Source organism: Oncorhynchus nerka, linkage group LG18 (genome assembly GCF_034236695.1).
Source record: "Oncorhynchus nerka isolate Pitt River linkage group LG18, Oner_Uvic_2.0, whole genome shotgun sequence".
NCBI classification, from domain to species: Eukaryota; Metazoa; Chordata; class Actinopteri; order Salmoniformes; family Salmonidae; genus Oncorhynchus; species Oncorhynchus nerka.
In genome coordinates, this window is record NC_088413.1 from 71,260,635 (window position 1) to 71,282,669 (window position 22,035).

The 22,035-nt window shown below is 41.7% G+C and overlaps 2 protein-coding genes across 5 annotated transcripts in view; one reads left to right on the forward strand and one right to left on the reverse strand.

The window, feature by feature from the left end:
• The window catches only part of LOC115146398 (unconventional myosin-VI-like), a 120,431-nt gene extending 111,138 nt beyond the window's left edge, over positions 1–9,293 (forward strand). For all 4 annotated transcript variants that reach the window (XM_029688445.2, XM_029688442.2, XM_029688441.2 and 1 more), the window contains 3 exons: positions 334–465; positions 6,206–6,424; positions 6,700–9,293. In XM_029688445.2, coding sequence (XP_029544305.2) covers positions 334–465; positions 6,206–6,424; positions 6,700–6,899 — 551 coding nt within the window. In that variant the 3' untranslated portion in view covers positions 6,900–9,293. The remainder of the gene's footprint in view (positions 1–333; positions 466–6,205; positions 6,425–6,699) is intronic.
• LOC115146400 (interphotoreceptor matrix proteoglycan 1-like) overlaps positions 9,239–22,035 on the reverse strand; it is a 38,195-nt gene continuing 25,398 nt past the window's right edge. Inside the window, exons 13-18 of the mRNA XM_065003364.1 lie at positions 14,586–14,805; positions 13,866–14,076; positions 13,388–13,573; positions 13,085–13,274; positions 11,882–11,965; positions 9,239–10,988 (exon numbers count right to left, since the gene is read on the reverse strand). Coding sequence (XP_064859436.1) covers positions 10,905–10,988; positions 11,882–11,965; positions 13,085–13,274; positions 13,388–13,573; positions 13,866–14,076; positions 14,586–14,805 — 975 coding nt within the window. The 3' untranslated portion in view covers positions 9,239–10,904. The remainder of the gene's footprint in view (positions 10,989–11,881; positions 11,966–13,084; positions 13,275–13,387; positions 13,574–13,865; positions 14,077–14,585; positions 14,806–22,035) is intronic.

The following is a 22,035-nucleotide window of genomic DNA, read 5'->3' on the forward strand; positions in this document are numbered from 1 at the left end:
GATATGCCAAACCTGTCAGGTGGATGGATTAGCTTGGTAAAGGAGAAATGCTCACTAACAGGGATGTAAACAAATTTGTGCACATTTTTGAGAAATAATCTTTTGGGCATATGGAAAATGTATGGGATATTTTATTTCGGCTCATGAAACATGGGACCAACACTTTACATGTTGCGTCTATATTTTTTTTCAGTGTATATTTTATTGGTAAAGGTGGTATAGAAAATAGTCCATATTTGTTTCACGGATATTACATTAATGGTGGCATAAAATGGAAGGGCCTACTCCTATAACCTTAAGCATGTTTAATTTACTGTTGTCATCCCTGTGTAGATATTGAGCTGCTGGCGGCATGCAGGGAGGAGTTCCATCGCCGTCTCAAGGTCTACCACGCCTGGAAATCCAAGAACAAGAAACGTGACACAGCTGCTGAGCAGAGGGCCCCCAAATCTGTCACTGACTACGGTGAGTGAGATTCCCTGTCCTGGGATGCTACTACTGTAGACTGCGCTCCTCAACCCAGGATTGTGTTCAGACATTAACACGTTCTGGCTTAACCCCGCTATCACAATTTGTGTCCATTAAGGACTCCGCGTTTTCTACAGTAGCATCCTTTTTTATCAGTTTCTTTCATCTGTTTGGGCCGCATCATGTTAGCTCCTCCCTCATGCTCCACTTAGCCTGCACTGGGAGTCTGCATCATGTTAGCTCCTCCCTCATGCTCCACTTAGCCTGCACTGGGAGTCTGCATCATGTTAGCTCCTCCCTCATGCTCCACTTAGCCTGCACTGGGAGTCTGGGCTGCATCATGTTAGCTCCTCCTTCTTGCTCCACTTAGCCTGCACTGGGAGTCTGGGCCACATCATGTTAGCTCCTCCCTCATGCTCCACTTAGCCTGCACTGGGAGTCTGCATCATGTTAGCTCCTCACACATGCTCCACTTAGCCTGCACTGGGAGTCTGCATCATGTTAGCTCCTCACTCACGCTCCACTTAGCCTGCACTGGGAGTCTGGGCTGCATCATGTTAGCTCCTCCTTCATGCTCCACTTAGCCTGCACTGGGAGTCTGGGCCGCATCATGTTAGCTCCTCCCTCATGCTCCACTTAGCCTGCACTGGGAGTCTGCATCATGTTAGCTCCTCACTCATGCTCCACTTAGCCTGCACTGGGAGTCTGGGCTGCATCATGTTAGCTCCTCCTTCATGCTCCACTTAGCCTGCACTGGGAGTCTGGGCCGCATCATGTTAGCTCCTCCCTCATGCTCCACTTAGCCTGCACTGGGAGTCTGCATCATGTTAGCTCCTCACACATGCTCCACTTAGCCTGCACTGGGAGTCTGCATCATGTTAGCTCCTCCCTCATGCTCCACTTAGCCTGCACTGGGAGTCTGCATCATGTTAGCTCCTCACTCATGCTCCACTTAGCCTGCACTGGGAGTCTGGGCCGCATCATGTTAGCTCCTCACTCATGCTCCACTTAGCCTGCACTGGTTGTCTGGGCCGCATCATGTTAGCTCCTCACCCATGCTCCACTTAGCCTGCACTGGGAGTCTGCATCATGTTAGCTCCTCACTCATGCTCCACTTAGCCTGCGCTGGTAGTCTGCATCATGTTAGCTCCTCACTCATGCTCCACTTAGCCTACACTGGTTGTCTGGGCCGCATCATGTTAGCTCCTCACTCATGCTCCACTTAGCCTGCGCTGGTAGTCTGCATCATGTTAGCTCCTCACTCATGCTCCACTTAGCCTGCACTGGTTGTCTGGGCCGCATCATGTTAGCTCCTCACTCATGCTCCACTTAGCCTGCACTGGGAGTCTGCATCATGTTAGCTCCTCACCCATGCTCCACTTAGCCTGCACTGGGAGTCTGCATCATGTTAGCTCCTCACTCATGCTCCACTTAGCCTGCGCTGGGTGTCTGCATCATGTTAGCTCCTCCCTCATGCTCCACGTAGCCTGCGCTAGGAGTCTGCATCATGTTAGCTCCTCCCTCATGCTCCACTTAGCCTGCGCTAGGAGTCTGCATCATGTTAGCTCCTCCCTCATGCTCCACTTAGCCTGCGCTAGGAGTCTGCATCATGTTAGCTCCTCCCTCATGCTCCACTTAGCCTGCGCTAGGAGTCTGCATCATGTTTGCTCCTCCCTCATGCTCCACTTAGCCTGCGCTGGGTGTCTGCATCATGTTAGCTCCTCCCTCATGCTCCACTTAGCCTGCGCTGGGTGTCTGCATCATGTTAGCTCCTCCCTCATGCTCCACTTAGCCTGCGCTGGGTGTCTGCATCATGTTAGCTCCTCCCTCATGCTGCACTTAGCCTGCGCTAGGAGTCTGCATCATGTTAGCTCCTCCCTCATGCTCCACTTAGCCTGCGCTGGGTGTCTGCATCATGTTAGCTTCTCCCTCATGCTGCACAGAAGTTAACACACTTGAGTAATGCAACACGGCATGTAGAACTGTTGAAACTATTGGCAAGACAATGTACTTACCAGCTACAACACGTTACAATGCAAGAAGATACCGTTAGCTTCCAGCTTTGTAGGATAACTTCCCTTACTAGAACATCAGTACTTTGTTTGTGATAATATGCAAACCATAACGCAAAATACGTGAATTTCAAAGCTGATTGCCACCAAAACTTTATTTATTCACTTCATCAGTCTCTTTCTTCCAAAGATTATCTATTGAACCAACTGTGTGTGTGAATAGGGCTCTGACGGGCCGGCCCTCTCAATGACGTTCTTACTGGTTAAAGAGACAGGGCACACTTTTCTAAAAGAAGATATTTCTATGCAAATGTTGATCAGTACAACACAAGTCCCAAATGGAAGGGAAACAGATTGTCATCTGAAGCCCCATGAAATCAGCCAAAACAAGCTCAGTAACTCAATGCATGCACAGACTACTATTGAATATGCATTCACCTGTATTGTGAATAGGCCTTGATTTACCCAATTTATCAATAGAGATTTACCATTCAAATAAATTATTACTGTTATGTAGTTAGATTGGTAAAAAACAAAGTAAAATTGAGTGTATGATTTATATAGCCATGTATGCATTAATTAATCAACAGTCTCTAAAACATTTTGATGTAACCTTTTTCAAATGAAATGATATTTACTCGAAAAGATGCCCAGCAATTGTAGGGGGAGCAGAGTTATCTGCCTGGATCAAGTGCCATTCTGTCACTTTGGTTAATATGCCTTCTTTTTTTTTTGCTGTGGTATCAGTTTGGTATCGAGTATCATGATGGTATCGAGTATTGTGATATTTAAACTGAATCGTATCAAAGTCAAAATTCTGGTATCATGACAACACTACTTGACTTTTAAAATGGGAAATAGTCATTTGCGTTCCTGTCGTATTAACATGGAATAGAAGCAAGAAAAAGCAGCAATGCACCAGTGAGCCCTAGACGGTAAAAACAGGGGTGTCTCCATGGCGTCATCTCTTCTCATGATGATGCAGGAGGATTAATGCACATTTTATAAATAACCCACATGTTCTTTTCAGACATTCACTTAGTTTTCTAAAAAGCCCGGCTCTAAAACCTACTGTAGCTCCCGTCCAATAAGACTCAGCTGCCACGACGCCTCATCGGGTTTAGTGGTGCACTACCATGACCACTCGCTCCAACCAGCCAAGCATGATGTATTCACCTCAGACCCGGAAACCAGCCAGGCATGATGGGTTCACCTCAGACCCGGAAACCAGCCAGGCATGATGGGTTCACCTCGGACCCGGAAACGAGCCAGGCATGATGGGTTCACCTCGGACCCGGAAACCAGCCAGGCATGATGGGTTCACCTCGGAGCCGGAAACCAGCCAGGCATGATGGGTTCACCTCAGACCCGGAAACCAGCCAGGCATGATGGGTTCACCTCGAACCCGGAAACCAGCCAGGCATGATGGGTTCACCTCGGACCCGGAAACCAGCCAGGCATGATGGGTTCACCTCGGACCCGGAAACCAGCCAAGCATGTTGTGTTCACCTCAGACCCGGAAACCAGCCAGGCATGAAGTATTCACCTTGGACCTGGAAACCAGCCAAGCATGTTGTGTTCACCTCAGACCCGGGAAAACAGCCAAGCATGTTGTGTTCACCTCGGACCGGAAAACAGCCAGGCATGATGCATTCAACACCCTCCAAACTCATCATTAAGCTTGAGACCCTGGGTATCGACCCCAGGTCTTGACCCCGCCCTGTGCAACTGGGTCCTGGACTTCCTGATGGGCCGCCCCCAGGTGGTGAAGGTAGGAAACAACATCTCCACTCCACTGATCCTCAACACTGGGGCCCCACAAGGGTGCATTCTCAGCCCCCTCCTGTACTCCCTATTCACCCACGACTGCAAGGCCATGCACGCCTCCAACTGAATCATCAAGTTTGCATACGACACTACAGTGGTAGGCTTGATTACCAACAACGACGAGACGGCCTACAGGGAGGATGTGAGGGCCCTCGGAGTGTGGTGTCAGGAAAATAACCTCACACTCAATGTCAACAAAACAAAAGAGATGATCGTGGACTTCAGGAAATAGCAGAGGGAGCAGCCCCCTATCTATCTACATTGACAGGACAGTAGTTGAAAGGGTGGAGAGGTTTAAGTTCCTCGGCATACACATCACGGACAAACTGAAATGGTCCACCCACACAGACAGCGTGGTGAAGAAGGCGCAGCAGCACCTCTTCAACCTCAGGAGGCAGAAAAAATGTGGCTTGTCACCGAAAATCCTCACTAACTTTTACAGGTACACAATTGAGAGCATCCTGTCGGGCTGTATCACCGCCTGGTACAGCAACTGCACCGCCCACAACCGCAGGGCTCTCCAGAGGGTGGTGCGGTCTACACAACGCATCACCGGGGAAAACTACATGCCCTCCAAGACACCAACAGCACCCGATGTCACAGGAAGGCAAAAAAGATAATCAACGACAATAACCACCCGAGCCACTGCTTGTTCCACCCCGCTTCCATCCAGATGGCAAGTTCAGTATAGGTGCATCAGAGCTGGGACAGAGAGATAGATGTTTTTCAATCTCAAGGCCATCAGATTGTTAAACAGCCACCACTAGCACAGAGAGGCGGCTGCCTACCTACAGACCTGATATCATTGGCCACTTTAATAAATGGACCACTAGTCACTTTTAATAATGTCACTTTAAGAATGTTTACATATCCTGCATTACTCATCTCATATGTGTATACTGTATCCTTCACTATCTATTCTTTACTGTCTATTACATCTTAACTGCTCTGTCACTGCTCATCTATATATTTTATACCTATATATTCTCCTCCCATTCCTTTACTAGATTGTGTGTATTAGGTTTTGTTGTGGAATTTTTAGATATTACCTGTTAGATACTGCTGCACTGTCAGATCTAGAAGCGTAAGCATTTCGCTGCAATCGCAATAACATCTGCTAACCATGAGTATGTGACCAATAAAATGTAATTTGATTTGAAAACAGCCAAGCATGATGCATTCATCTCGGGCTCGGAAACCAGCTAAGCATGATGCATTCACCTCGTACCCCAAAAAACACTTTTAAAGTAAATGTATTCTTTACGCACATGAAAGCTACAGTCTCCTTTGTTTGCCCTTCATCCCAGGAACAGACAGATTTAGTTGCTTTCCCTGTATTTGCATATGTCTCTATTGATGTGAAAGCTTTCTCAAAGGTCCCATTTACTTTGCCTTTGGTTTGGCTTCAGGAAGCAAGTTCTTGAAAGTCTGCCTTGTAAGCAGCTTACCTGGCTTCCCCCCATGGCATGTGTTTGTGTATTTTATCTCATCTTTGATGTCTCATATTTTCAGAGTTTCATGTTTTTGCTTACTTCCACCACCCAAAGATTCACCCCTTCAACTCAGTCATGGTCTTAACTTCAGAGAGGAAATTGCTTCAAACATAAATGGACTCTTCTCTGTATAAAATTGTACATTTTAGTCATTCAGCAGACGCTCTTCTCCAGAGTGACTTACAGTAGTGAGTGCATGCATTTTCATACTCTTTTTCCATACCCGTCCCCCATGGCAATCAAACCCACAACCCTGGCGTTGCAAGTGCCATGCTCTACCAACTGAGTCACACGGGACCAAAACAGGATTGTTCCTCTTACGAAACAAAAACACCCGTAATTCCAAATGTAATCACATAATATCATATCTGGCAGTATAATGACGTCAAACCCGCCACATTACAGCCCAACAGAATCCGGCCCCGGCCGTGGCCACCCAGCAGCAGGAGATGGCCATGAACCGCCAGCAGCGATACTTCCGCATTCCCTTCATCCGGCCCGCTGACCAGTACAAGGACCCCCAGAACAAGAAGAAGGGCTGGTGGTATTCCCACTTTGACGGGCCCTGGATCGCCAGGCAGTTGGAACTGCACCCAGACAAGCAGCCCATCCTGCTGGTGGCAGGTGGGTCCCTCCAGCTGGATCAGCTTTGATATCTTCTGGATATGTACATTGATGTGTTTAAAACTCTAAGCGCAGTATGTATTAGTGCATGTTTTAGTTATTACATTTAGTTGGTCAGTAATTATGAGTGTGTCAAGTAGATGGTTTTGTGCGTGTGTCCTGAAAATATCCCTATTCAATCATATATATTCTCTGTGTATGCATACTCCCTACCCTATTAAATCCTGTTTTGACTGTCAGTGTCTCTCTATCTCTCTCCCTCCCTCCATCCTCAGGGAAAGACGACATGGAGATGTGTGAGCTAAGCCTGGAAGAGACTGGGCTGACCCGGAAGAGAGGGGCTGAGATCCTGCCTCGGCAGTTTGAGGAGATCTGGGAACGCTGCGACGGGATCACATACCTGCGAAACGCCATCGAAAGCAAGCAGGCCAGGCCCACGTATGCCACAGCCATGCTACAGAACCTCCTCCAGTGAACCAGAGGGACCACCCATGTCCATAGGCTCAGTAGGAAGGCAATAAGTAAAGGGAAAAGAGCAGAAGCACCCTCTATCATAGCAGCCTTTCAGGCTAATGCAGGATCTCCCAAACCAAGGGGTACATGTTTTGGTTTTTGCCCAAGCACTACACAGCTGATTCGAATAATCAACTGTGTAATGTTGTGGCTAAAACCAAAACGTACACAGATAGCCCAGCGTTTCCCAAACTCTGTCAACACTTAGTTATCTCACCGAGGGCATTTCAAAGTTTTACTTAGTTCTTTGTTGTGTTTTTTAAAAGTAGATTTTTGTCATTTTTGTGGGTTTTGCTGTGTGAAAATAAAGACCAATATACATCCCGTCTTCATGCAATGGCTACGTTTAAATGAAATCTTTACTTCGAGGCCTTAAAACTATTTGATATTATTGAGACACGTTTCAAAGCTGCACTTCCTTGTTTCATTGCTAAATGAAAACGAAGCACTGTTGGAACTGTTATATTTGATTGAATAAATGTTACAAGTATTTGGCTTTATGGGCTCTGGGAATAACTTATTGTGTCGACATGTTATGTTGTATAATTAGGATTTCGGGTTTACCTTTTAAGCATAAAGCAGGTCATAAGTAGTGTTATCGTCCAAATAGAACAGATTATTTGTTGCTGCAGTGATGCTGGGACATGTTACATTTAGTTACTACACTTTCTTTGTATTTTTTATACTGTATCTACAATAACATCTTAATTTTAGCTAATACTGAATTATGCATGTCATTGTTAACCCACAACTCTCATAGATTAAGTGGAGCACAAACCACTTTGGGGTGCTGTGAAAATATACACTTTCCGAATATCTTTTTTTTTGTCACAGTTGGAGAAACAGGAAAAAGTATCTGCACACATCCAGTCAGATGCAAATGTAATTTAATTATAGCTGAGCTTTCCTGGCAGCCAACCTTCATCAGAACATATCTCCACAAACAATAGTGGGACAGAGAAGGCCACACAGTGGTAGAGTCTACCTATTATCTATGAATATGTCATGGTGAAAGAAACCTCAAGCACTATATTTGTAGGCCATGGTGACACAATATATTCTCATCTAAGAGGCCCAGTGTAGTCAAAAAAAATGATTTGCCTGTGTTTTATACATATTTCGAAGATACAATATGAGGTTGGAATAATACTGTGAAAATTCTGATAATGTGTAAGAGATGTTTGAAAAGACCGTCTGAAATTTTAGCCTGTTTTGTTGGGATGTACATGTGGCCTTCAATGGTGAATTAGTTAATAGACCAGTAAGAAAGAGAGTTCCAAACCTCTCTGCCAATAACAGCAAATTGTCAGTTTTCCCCTCCCTACTTAGACCACTCCCAGATAGTCCTAGCTAAATTCTTGCTTAATAATTGCTCTTTGCTAAGAAGCTATTTTTTTTGTTAATTTTTGACCATTTTAATTGAAAAAACAATTACAGTAAGGTACTAATTGTTACCCAGAAATGATTTTAATAGTGAGACAAAAACCGCTGCAGTGGACCTTTTAAAAGAAGTTTATACATTTTTTCAATCATAGGATTTGTAGGCATTTGTAAATGTATTTTCATAGAGGGAACTCCCAAGCGCTTTCTGTTCACCACTAATATAAAATGCAATTGTCAAACTATTTTAATAGATGGGTTGGTTTAGCAACCAAACTGATGCATGCACAACCAATGGGGCGAAACAGACGGTGTTGGCTTAAATTGTTGACAACATGTAAGCTATATTTCATCTCCAATGTTTATTGAAAACATAAATGTACACAATGACCACTTGTCTCTCAAATACATTGTGAGTTGTTGTTTAGCTAGCTAGCGAATTCTAGCCATATTATTATTGACATGAAATCAGTCAAAACACCTCAAAACAAGACATGGTACCAAGAACGAGATGAAACGAGCCATTTACAATTTCACACAAGGCAGTTTGTCATTGTTGCTAGCAATCTGGCCGTCCAGAATCACAATAAATACTGCTGACGACTGCCCCATGGAAACGCGCGTACATCTTTTTCGTGATGATGTCAGCTAGCTGCTAACCCATCTATAACCATGTTGAAAGTTTAACGTTTGTACGTGTGATTGTGATATTTTGTCCTTCAGGTTTGATATCTAGATTACTTGACTCGATTTGCTGATATTTGACTTTCATCTCATTGTGGACCAGCAGTTATCATTTATTAACAATTTAATAATGAGAGTGATATCCTTGTTTATTTTCTGTATAGTGAAATAATGTTGACATTACACGTTCCTCAGTGTAATCTTTGTAGCTATTTTTCCATTTCAGATTTAACTTCTATTGTATGCTGATTGTTGCACTGCAATATAGGAAATAAATGTAGTCTACCTTTTATCATTGTGTATACTGTAATTAATAGCAAGACTACTTCTATTTGTACTTCCTAAACGGCTGATGACTGTTTGTTTGATCCAAGTGAAGAGCAGTAAAGAGCCAAAGACTTTGAATGGATATTCTAATAATCATCATAAAATAACAATACTTTGACAATGTTGATGGAAAATTCATTGAAATACATTTTGATTGTGAGCAATTTAATGAAATAACCAATTGACCCCCACAAATTAAGATATTGTAGGAAAATACTTTATTTTTCAATATTAAATGTAAAAGGGTGGGGGGGGTAAGCCACCAAGTGTGTTTTTGATCTTGTACTCAAAACACACGTGATTTGTGGAAATGTGTCGTACAGCAGTATACTGTAGTACTGCCTTTCTCCCCACCGATGTATTGCTACATTTTGCATCTACACAACACTATGCTAAAATAACACACAGGAGTATTGCTTTAAACAACATGAATGAAGTAAAAAGCGTTAACATTTACATTCATTTTCTTTTTTGGGACACTGAACAAAGGTTAGAATAACATTAAAGCAATATCTCATCTAAGGTCATAATACCACCATGTGTATCAATTTGTAAATAAATACCTCATTGTGAGGAAAGAAAAACACCCTTTGTCAAGGATATACAGTATCTGAAAAACATTCCTAGCCTTCAATATACACTGAATATACAAAACATTACGAACATCTGCTCTCTCCATGACCTAGACTGACCAGGTGAATCCAGGTGAACACTATGATTCCAAATTGATGGCAATTGTTAAATCCACTTCAATCAGTGTAGATGAAGGGGAGGAGACAGGTTAAATAAGGATTTTCAAGCCTTGAGACAAATTGTGAATGTGTGTGTGCCATTCAGAGGGTGAATGGGCAAGACAAAATATTTAAGTGCCTTTGAACAGGGTGTGGTAGTAGGTTCCAGGTGAGCCAGTTTGTGTCAAGAACTTCAACGCTGCTGGGTTTTTCATGCTCATTAGTTTCCTTTGTGTATCAAGAATGGTCCACAACCCAAAGGACATTCAGCCAACTTGAGACAACTGCGGGAAGCATTGGAGTCAACATGGGCCAGCATCCCTATGGATTGCCTTCGACACCTTGAAGAGTCCATGCCCTGACGAATTGAGGCTGTTCTGAGGGTAAAAAGGGGTGGGTGCAACTCAATGTTAGGAAAATACTCGTGTATAAATAGATGGGTATACCTTAACACAACCTTCTAGTCCAGCATGTAATATCCACACGCCGTCTGCAATATGCATCCAATCCTAGGTACACTTCTCCATGTATGCAGTAATTCCAGTAACATCCAATTCCATGAAACACTTCTCCATGTATGCTGTAATTCCAGTAACATCCAATTCCATGGAACAATTCTCCATGTATGTAGTAATTCCAGTAACATCCAATCCTAGGTACACTTCTCCATGTACGCAGTAATTCCAGTAACATCCAATTCCATGGAACACTTCTCCATGTATGCAGTAATTCCAGTAATTGACGAGTCCACTGCCATGACGTGAATTTCCAAGAGACAAGATAGATTTCGAGTATACCGCTCAAGTTCAAAGCAACCAAGAATCTTGGTGCCAAGAAATTAGCCATCAAAGAACAGTTACCTCAAAGCATTCGTTTTCTGATGCCCTTAACAGGCAACAGGTTCGGTACTCATTCGGTGGTCGCCATGTCTGAAAAGTGGACATGTGGAAAAAAGGGTATATCAAATGTTATTTCATGTCAGAAATTGCACGTAACATTTGTAATCATATTGACACATGAACTATACCCTAAACAGTAGTAAATTATATAAATATAACGCAATTAAAATAGTTAAACAGTACATACTTACCGGTATGTCATTATTAACACCCACTTTAAGAAAGATTCATAAGTGCTAAATGTTGTGAAATGATCCCTTAATGACTTTCAAGCTGCTGATTATAGCGTCCAGATTAATGACATATTATTTAACTATATTACAAACAATACATGTTATGAATGTTTATAGGTTATCTTGCACACAATCATTTGAATAATTTCATTTTAACATGCAGTGATATTGCAATTATCATTTTTATTCCTATTAATAAGTAATTATGCTCATGTTAGATGGACAATGTCACTGCCAGTGATTTACTTTGACATTTTCTAAATCATAATCATGCTCAACAGCATTAGAAACTATGATTTGGTTAAGTAGTAAATCAGAATCAACCTTATCAACTGATGTCTTACCTTCTAATGCTTTGAAATGCTTTTCCTAGAAAGTATTTAATACAATATATAAACATATTGGACAACTGAGGTCTACGCAGGGTTGGGGAGTAACTGATTACATGCAATGTAATGTGATTAAATCAGTTGTGTTACCAGAAAAAAATATTGTAATCAGATTAGATCATTTTGAAAACTGATATGGTTGCTTCTTGGATTACTTTTACGTTAATGGTTACAATTTTGGACAAGGTAGTAAGTAACTGCAACGGATTACATTTAGAATTTAACCTACCCAACCCTGCGTCTACCCTTAGACAATATGATACATTCAAACTGAGCCCAAGATCAGAATTTTCACCCCTACCTCGTTGTGTGGTATACAGTGATGGAAATCTACCATTTCAGAGACCAGCTTGTCGGGTCTGGTTGTGTAGAGCTGTCTGGGGAACTGGGGAAAAGTATCAGATAAACACAGCTTTACACTGTTCATGGGTCACAAGGAACACACTAGGAGCGTATTAAAGAGGTATGCAGGCATGCGTTTGGCACTAAATATAATTTCAAGGGAAGAAATCATTGAGGGTGAAGGTTGGGTAATATTAGTGCTCCAGGGAAGATCGTGAGTTTGACTGGACATCTACAAGGTTCTATTACTCATTCACCAGCATGGTTTGACATGGAGTATCCTGTTGACAGTCATCTACTGTAATAGTCTTCAAATGTCTGACCTCAAATTAACCAAGGATCTTTTGAGGTATGTTGATCACGACTCACCACAATGAATCTCTACAGAAAATCACTTTAATACAATATATATATATATATATATATAATCTGGTCAATTATGTGCAGGGGAATTTAAATACATACACATAGATTTTAGGAATTGATAAGACAGTCAGACATTTAATCTCTACATTATCATTGAGGGTTCATCCAATTTCATGGATACTGAATAATGAGGATACTATAGAATGGGTTTAGGGTATGAAAGTATACCTCACTGTACTATGGAGTAGAAACGCGATCCTTCAGAATTTGTTGAAGGAACTAACCAAAGAAAAAAATGAGCGCAGAAGAGCTGATCATTCGAAGTAAAAGCAAGGAGAGCCTCTTTGGCGATTCAAAAATAAAGATTTAATGAAGAAAATTCCTGTGATTTACCTGTGGTGCATTTTCAAAAAAGAACAGAACAGATAATATTAGAAATACTCAGAACGCACCATGTTTCAGCCGACTGGTCTTCCTCAGGCAATGCATTGTCCTCTCTGAGTGTTTTAAGCCTTTGTTATGTGATCTGTTCTGGAAGTTTTTAAGATGTACCACAGAACCTATGTGAGTACATTACTTCATTAAAGCTTTACTTTTAGTCACAAAGATGCTGTCATTTTTCTTGTTTTGTCAGCCCTGTTCTTACTATAGCCAGGATAGAAGGTTGTTTCTTGTGAATCGAAATTATTATTTGTCATAAGCGGAATTAGTAAACAGTAGGTGATGTTTGCATACGGTTTGGATTAGTGGTATTAGTTTGTTTAGAATATGGGGCCAATTGAGCTATACAGATTACCTCAATACTTAGATGTATATTTTCAATAGCGCGAAAAGCTTCTTGCTCTGATGTTTGAGAAGAACCAGTACCACTACTCGAGGGTGCTGGTGTACTTATGCTGGATACTTGAGTCAAGATGCCATCATCATTTTCAAAAACAGGGTTCACTCTCAATGTGTTCTCAAAGGCATAGGGAGCAATTGTATGCCTATAACACAAAGGAGATAACAAGATCGTAATAACCAAGCTATAAAACAACAACTAGCTATTGTAGCAAAACTCTAAAACAATTAAAAAGGTTATAAAAAAAGGCCTGCTTACACTAAAGTCACAGTCTTTCGGTTCCCGAAACATTTCTTGTTTATGAATACCAAGATGCCTATGATGGCACAAACCAAGGTGAGGCTTCCCACGAGGCAGGCTATGAAAATGGCTGGATCTACAGGCAGTGACACCAGCTCATTGCAGCGCACTCCGTGATAGTGCCAGTATTTCCCTACAGGACATCTAAAATGTTCGAGAGAAAACAGGATTAGTGTCAACCCCATTGGCTATAGTTCCTTCTACTACAGTAAAAAAAAAAAAAAAAAGTATATCTCAATATGTCAAAAATGCCTTTCAGATTCAACAAAGCCCTAGGGCACGTGCTGGAGCATTGTTGAATCCGAAGAGCTCTTGAAGAATTTCATATATATTTTTTTCGTGCAAGACAACATCAAGAAGAGCTATGTTGCTAGTGTTTCAGTTGGTGGAAAGTGAGGACCGTAGCTTTCTGTTTGGCCGGTTAGCTCGTGGCTACCTGCAGGTGGCTCCATGACCCTGGATGATGTCACAAAGGCCCCCGTTGAAGCAGTATTCTTCCTCCAAGTTACAAATGCTCTGGCAGGGCAGACCGTTCGTAGTGCTGTAGCCAGGGTCACACAAACACTCAGCCTCCTGGGTCCAACTGTTTACCACACATTGGGAGAACTCATTGCAGGCCAAGAACTTGCAGGGATCTGCTTGGTCAGCTGAAATGAGCAAGAGGATAATTCATTAGCATTAATGAAATGCTGTTCACCTCTCTCTCTCCCCGATTTGTTCCTTCATTGTCCTCGCATGCAAAGGACAAATGGTCCTATGTTATCGGAGATCCTTGGGATGTCCATACCCCACATTGAAGATGAAATTAAACAGTTAAGATTAGGGGTTAGGGTAGGAACGTCCCAAGGATCCCGGATAGCACTGACCAAGGAGAAACTGGAGGGCACGTTGATTGATGTGAATAAAGGTGTCTGTTTTAAATAAGGTGCAGGTAATGAGGTTTTTGCCAGGGAAGTGCTTGTGAGACTAGAGAGTAATGATTTTTGACATCATCTGCAGAGGACAACGCAGTTATGCTGCTGTGGCATTCTTTTGGCCTTTCCAGATTGAGCATTCTAGAAGTATATTTAGTCCTCCGGGCCCCCATCATTTAGATAGGAGCTGTTTCTGTCTATGACAGTGAGAACATTCTGAGGCCAATATAGAGATTGCTTACCAGGTTCTATGTCCAGGTAGCGACTGTCAATCTCAATGTCTAGTCGTTTGGATGCAGCGTTGCAGAAGTCTTCTAGCACACAGTGAACGGCCTGTGTCAGGTTATGTGGCACATCTTTTTCTACTTTCATCTTGCTGTTCACCACAACACTACCATTCCTGAAGTTGAGGATTTCCAATTGCTTAAATCCTGTCAAATTAGATTGCAGATATGGGAGAAGCTGGAAAAGAGGGGAGATTAACTAAATGAATGGGTATAGAGCACACATTTGATGCTTCAGCACTTCCCTTTCATTCACATGTGGGATTCCACTCTCATGGTAATTTGACTAGTAATTCTGTTGACATTCAAAACTATCTGATTTGATACGCTTTTAGCTTTAAGGAGGAAATGGTATTGGTTGGCATGGTAGTCCTCAAGACATCATTATGGCAAACACCATTTAAATTAGAAAACTATGTAATGGCCATTGTTATGGTAATTTGGGACAGAGTACGCCAATTTGGCATACAGTATTTTACATGAAAGTAATCTTAAAAGCATCACCAATGCCATCCCCATGAAGGACTAGTGAATTAATATGGGTAAAATAATTCAAATGAAGAGATTTGAATTCAAATGAATGTTTTATCCCATATTTCTCTCTCTTCTCACTATGAGTTTGGAGTCATTTAAACAGAAGTGCACATTTTTTTACTGCTAAAATGTATGCATACATAATCACATTCATCACAATAAAACCGTGCAAATTACAGGCTTGAAATGATCAACATTACTAAATGTAGCACAAAACCATGCATTAGTTAGTATCCCTTCTGTAAGAAGTTAGTTAGTTCCAAGTTAAAAGAGAAAAGGTTCAAATGTAAGAAACCGATAAGGCCAGGCCATTGAGACCTGTACGACGACAAATCTGTCAACAAAAATCTGTCCATGAAACAAATACAAAAACCAACAATACAACCGTTTTCAAATCCACCAGAACAATCTTCAAATTTGTCAAATTCTCTATTCTAGCCATATCTATGGCATCTCTCCCTTTACCGAGTCCATTGAAAGTTTCTGATTGGCAATTATAAAAATGACCTTGACTGCCAGCAAGAATAATAGACTGAGCATCACTATTATAACTGCTCGCTCGTCTTCAATAGTAAGGTACCTGCATTTAGACAAGCGAGAACTACAGGAAAACCAAATACTGTGAGAAGGAAACATGATGGTGCTTTAACGCAGCTGTTCAATGCCTGTATACCAAGAGTTAAGAGGCATTATGGAGCTGTATCTGATTGGGTTACTTCACTTATCACCAGGGCCAGGTCGCTATGGCTGAGTCTACACAGGCAGCCCAATTCTGATCTTTTTTATCTCACTAATTTGTCTTTTGACCAATCAGATCAGCTCTGAAAAAGATCTGATGTGAAAAGATATGATGTGATTGGTCAAAAGACCAATTAGTGTGAAAAAAATATCAGAATTGGGCAGCCTGTCTAAACACAGCCTATGGGCCTCATACAACCTCATTCACCTCGCAGAGCACCATGCTCCATACTGTAGTAAGGCCCCCAGCAAACGTGCTGCTAGCAGGGGTATTGCTTAGGTACATCCATGTGCCTCAGCATTTCAAATCCAACAAGTTCGCAATCTTCACTGTTGCTGTAGTCTTAACGCCCTGCTTTGCACAAACTAGGTGCGTATAGCAATAACCTTTCAATGTTCATTTGAGTAAATAACATAATACTTTTTACAGTACATTATGTCATCAAAATACAGTTTCTTAGTATTGAGTTCATTAAATTGTGTACACAAACCTCCAGGATGCATGACAAACTCGCTTAAACTTGTCTAGATGTTACACGTGTATCTACTGGTTCTCTTTTGGATGTCCTGGTGAAACCACCCTACCGTATTCTCAATTATTGAAAATGCTTTGCAGTTAACATTTTCTAATCAAACAAATGGGTAGTATTTTTTTAATGAAGTTACTTAAACCTCCATTTCAAATGTTAATGGTTACTACACAAACCAGTAGAGACAGGAGTAAAATAAGTAGTATGACAATGGGATACATCACAAATGGGGTACGACGTTTAACAGAAATTGATTTTTCGTTTAAATGGGCCTGAACTGGAACTACCTAATGAAATTAGTCAGAACTTGCCATAACTGGCATTTACATTGACTGACCAAGTGTTGCTTTCTATTGAAATAATTCAAACATTTGTTGACCTTTGTCTTGCTAGCCCATTTAAAGGACAGTTAAGCTATTATGAAAACATACAGTAGTAACTATACTTACAAAAACTATTGTGAATACTTACCAATTCAAACTTCTGACCACATTCGTTTTTGGCAGAAAACATTCTTTTGCAGAATAATTGGACACACTGGTTAATGTTGAATCCCTGGTTTGGGCAACCACTTAAAATTGGAGAAGGAGTATGGATGTTTTCATTAGATATGTAGCTGATTAAAATTACAAGACGTCTGGTTAACTTTATTGGATGCAGCTGTGTAACTCTACCTTTTTATCAAATTATAAAATAACTTTAGTGAATTAACTGACTTGCCTAGTTAAATTGAATTAAATATTCTAAAAGTAATGCAGCAGAAGTTCACAATTTTCTAATAGATAAATCCAGGAATTGTCCTGCATTTTGTCCTGCACCGCAACATTGCAATGCATTAACTGCATAGTAGAAAGTGATTCTGACACAAGTTTGTTCTATAGTATTCCAAACTTTTGTGCTGTGAATTTCGCTACACCCGCAATAACATCTGCTAATCATGTGTATAGGACCAATACAATTGGATTTGGTTTGATTTGAATTAGTATGAGCTGACTTATGTTTTTATGTATTTTATATCACAATATCAAGTAAATCTTACATAAATAACATGTTCCATTTCAAGACTGCACCAGTAGATTTCTGCCCTCCAGTACTCTCGCTTCCGTTCTACTCTGCAGTGTCTGGATCCCTGTTAGTAAGAGCAGGCAATCCAATTTGTATTGATATCCATCCCATGTTAAAGCCCGAGGACGTTACATAACACAAAGTTAAGGCACTTCTGTGGAATTCAAGAACATTTCCCACTACCAAACTCAAGCTAAGCCTTAAAACCAAATATAGACGTCGGATGTAGGGCAAGTTGGACGAGATTCATAACATTAGCTGCAATTGCAATTGGTATGAATGCAGATATCTAAAAGAAAGCAGTGTTTATCTTCGTTGGACTTAAGTGATTATGGTTTGTACTTGAGGAGGCAGGGCTGTCCCAAATAGCAATGGTAATGCTGAACGTAAACAATGTGATGACGTACCAATTCCTTACGACCTATTTGTATTGGGAGGAAAGCTTGTTCTCTCTTGTGCTCTTGAACTGATTGTATCACCCATGCTATTAGCTGTAATCCTGCCTATATCCTGTAAAGACGTACCTGAAATCTCATACTGTACATGTACAGTTGAAGTCGGAAGTTTACATACACTTAGGTTGGAGTCATTAAAACTCGTTTTTCAACCACTCCACAAATGTCTTGTTAACAAACTATAGTTTTGGCAGGTCGGTTAGGACATCTACTTTGTGCATGACACAAGTCATTTTTCCAACAATTGTTCACAGACAGACTATTTCACTTATAATTCACTGTATCACAATTCCAGTGGGTCAGAAGTTTACATACACTAAGTTGACTGTCTTTAAACAGCTTGGAAAATTCCAGAAAAATATTTGCTTTAGAAGCTTCTGATAGGCTATTTGACATAATTTGTGTCAATTGGAGGTGTACTTGAGGATGCATTTCAAGGCCTACCTTCAAACTCAGTGCCTCTATGCTTGACAACATGGGAAAATCAAAAGAAATCAGCCTCAGAACAAGTCTGGTTAGTCCTTGGGAGCAATTTCCAAATGCCTGAAGGTACCATGTTCATCTGTATAAACAATAGTACACAAGTATAAACCACCATGGGACCATGCAGCCGTCATACCGTTCAGGAAGGAGACACTTTCTGTCTCCAAGAGATGGACGTACTTTGGTGTGAAAAGTGCAAATCAATCCCAGAACAACAGCAAAGGACCTTGTAAAGATGCTGGAGGAAACAGGTACTAAAGTATCTATATCCACAGTAAAACGAGTCCTGTACGGATATAACCTGAAAGGCAGCTCAGCAAGGAAGAAGACACTGCTCCAAAACCGCCATAAAAAATCCAGACTACGGTTTGCAACTGCACATGGGGACAAAGATCGTACTTTTTGGAGAAATGTCTCTGATTTGATTAAACAAAAATAGAACTGTTTGGCCATAATGACCATCATTATGTTTGGAGGAAAAAGGGGGAGGCTTGCAAGCCGAAGAACACTGTGAAGCACAGGGGTGGCAGCATCATGTTGTGGGGGTGCTTTGCTGCAGGAGGGACTGGTGCACTTCACAAAATAGATGTTATCATGAGGCAGGAAAATGATGTGGATATATTGAAGCAACATTTCAAGACATCAGTCAGGAAGTTAAAGCTTGGTCGCAAATGGGTCTTCCAAATGGACAATGACCCCAAGCATACTTCCAAAGTTGTGGCAAAATGGCTTAAGGACAACAAAGTCAAGGTATTACAGTGGACATCACAAAGCCCTGACCTTAATCCTATAGAAAATGTGTGGGCAGAACTGAAAATGTGTGTGCGAGCAAGGAGGTCGACAAACCTGACTCAGTTACACCAGCTCTGTCAGGAGGAATGGGCCAAAATACACCCAACTTATTGTGGAAAGCTTGTGGAAGGCTACCCAAAACGTTTGACCCAATTTAAATATTTTAAAGACAATGCTACCAAATACTAATTGAGTGTATGTAAACTTCTGACCCACTTGGAATGTGATGAAAGAAATAGAAGCTGAACTAAATCATTTTCTCTACTATTATTCCGACATGTCACATTCTTAAAGTAAAGTGGTGACCTAAAACAAATAATTTTTACTAGGATTAAATGTCAGAAATTGTGAAAAACTGAGTTAAATGCATTTGCCTAAGGTGTATGTAAACTTCTGACTTCAACCGTATATTCGTGCACACAAAAACACAATTGACTTATGTTGAACTAGGCTGATTGAGACCACTAAAAAATACTCTTGTAAAATGTGTGTGGTGCGTGTGCTAACCAGCATTACCTAAAGGCTCTTACTCAGTGATAAACCCCCTGAAGGTAACATTGTCTATAGTAGTCTATTGGGTTCTATGATTCAGACCAACCCGGGGCTGTCCACATACAATTAGCAATGAGGGAGTTTAGCGAGTCTCACCCCACAACTGTACAAAAGACTTTCCTGCTTTAGCAATATCAACAACTTATTCAGTTTATCCACTTCTACAGTCCTACTCACACACGCGGACACATAAGTAGCCAACATATGAAAATAATATTTTAATGTGGCTTACCCAAAATTACCAAACATTCCTTTACCACAATGCCTCTTTCAAATATATGTAGCAAGCTAAAGCAAGCATGCACACTAGTCAGAATTTAATACAAACATTGTGATGCATATTGAGAACAAAAGGCTACAGAGCACAAGATCAAAATGATTCCAAGCACATTTCTAAGCTGTCCACAATAGTTGGATGTTCCTAAAAAAACAAACAATGGATGTAAATAATAGTCTCACTGTTGTTTTTAAAGACTTAAACCTGGATATTGATAACAACATCTTATCTCTCGTCTTCTTGCGTAAGTGATAAGAGAGCACACACTGCTGCCCATATGGACATAATGCTACCATATGGACATAATGCCACCCATATGGACATACTGCCACCCATATGGACATAATGCTACCATATGGACATAATGCCACCCATATGGACATAATGCTACCATATGGACATAATGCCACCCATATGGACATACTGCTACCCGTATGGACATAATGCCACCCATATGGACATAATGCTACCATATGGACACAATGCCACCCATATGGACATAATGCTACCATATGGACATAATGCCACCCATATGGACATACTGCTACCCGTATGGACATAATGCCACCCGTATGGACATAATGCCACCCGTATGGACATAATGCCACCCGTATGGACATAATGCCACCCGTATGGACATAATGCCACCCGTATGGACGTAATGCCACCCGTATGGACATAATGCCACCCGTATGGACATAATGCCACCCGTATGGACATACTGCTACCCGTATGGACATAATGCCACCCGTATGGACATAATGCCACCCATATGGACATAATGCCACCCATATGGACATACTGCCGCCCATATGGACATAATGCCACCCATATGGACATACTGCCGCCCATATGGACATACTGCCGCCCGTATGGACATACTGCCGCCCGTATGGACATACTGCCGCCCATATGGACATACTGCCGCCCATATGGACATAATGCCGCCCATATGGACATAATGCCACCCATATGGACATACAGGGCAATCGGAAAGTATTCAGACCTCTTGACTTTTTCCACGTTTTGTTATGTTACAGCCTTATTCTAAAATGTATAAAATAATGTTCTTTTCCTCATCAGTCTACAGACAATACTCCATAATAGCAAAAACAGGTTTTTAGAAATGTTTGCAAATGTATTACAAATAAAGGACAGAAATAGCTTATTTACATAAGTATTCAGACCCTTTGCAATGAGACTCAAAATTGTGATCAGGTCCTGTTTCCATTGATCATCCTTGAGATGTTTCTACAATGGATTGGAATCCATCTGTGGTAAATTAAATTGATTGGACATGATTTGGAAAGACGCACACCTGTCCATATAAGGTCGAACAGTTGACATTGCATGTCAGAACAAAAAACAATCCATGAGGTCGAAGGAATTGTCCGTAGAGCTCCGAGACAGGATTATGTAGAGGCACAGATCTAGGGAAGTTTTACTAAAAAACGTCTGCAGTGGGCCTCCCAGGTGGCACAGTGGCACCACCAGAGACTCTGGGTTCGTGCCCAGGCTCTGTCGTAAGACGGCCGTGACCGGGAGGTCCATGGGGCAACGCACAATTGGCATAGCGTCTTCTGGGTTAGGGAGGGCTTGGCCGGTAGGGATGTCCTTGTCTCATCGCGCACCAGCGACTCCTGTGGCGGGCCGGGTGCAGTGTGCGCCAGCCAAGGTTGCCAGGTGCACAGTGTTTCCTCCGACACATTGGTGCGGCTGGCTTCCGGGTTGGATGCGCGCTGTGTTAAGAAGCAGTGCGGCTTGGTTGGGTTGTGTATTGGAGGACGCATGACTTTCAACCTTTGTCTCTCCCGAGCCCGTACGGGAGTTGTAGCGATGAGACAAGATAGTAGCTACTAACAATTGGATACCACGAAATTGGGGAGAAGAAGGGGGTAAAAATTCAACAACAACAAAAATGTCTGCAGCTTTGAAGGTCCCCAAGAACACAGTGGCCTCCATCATTCTTAAATTGAATAAGT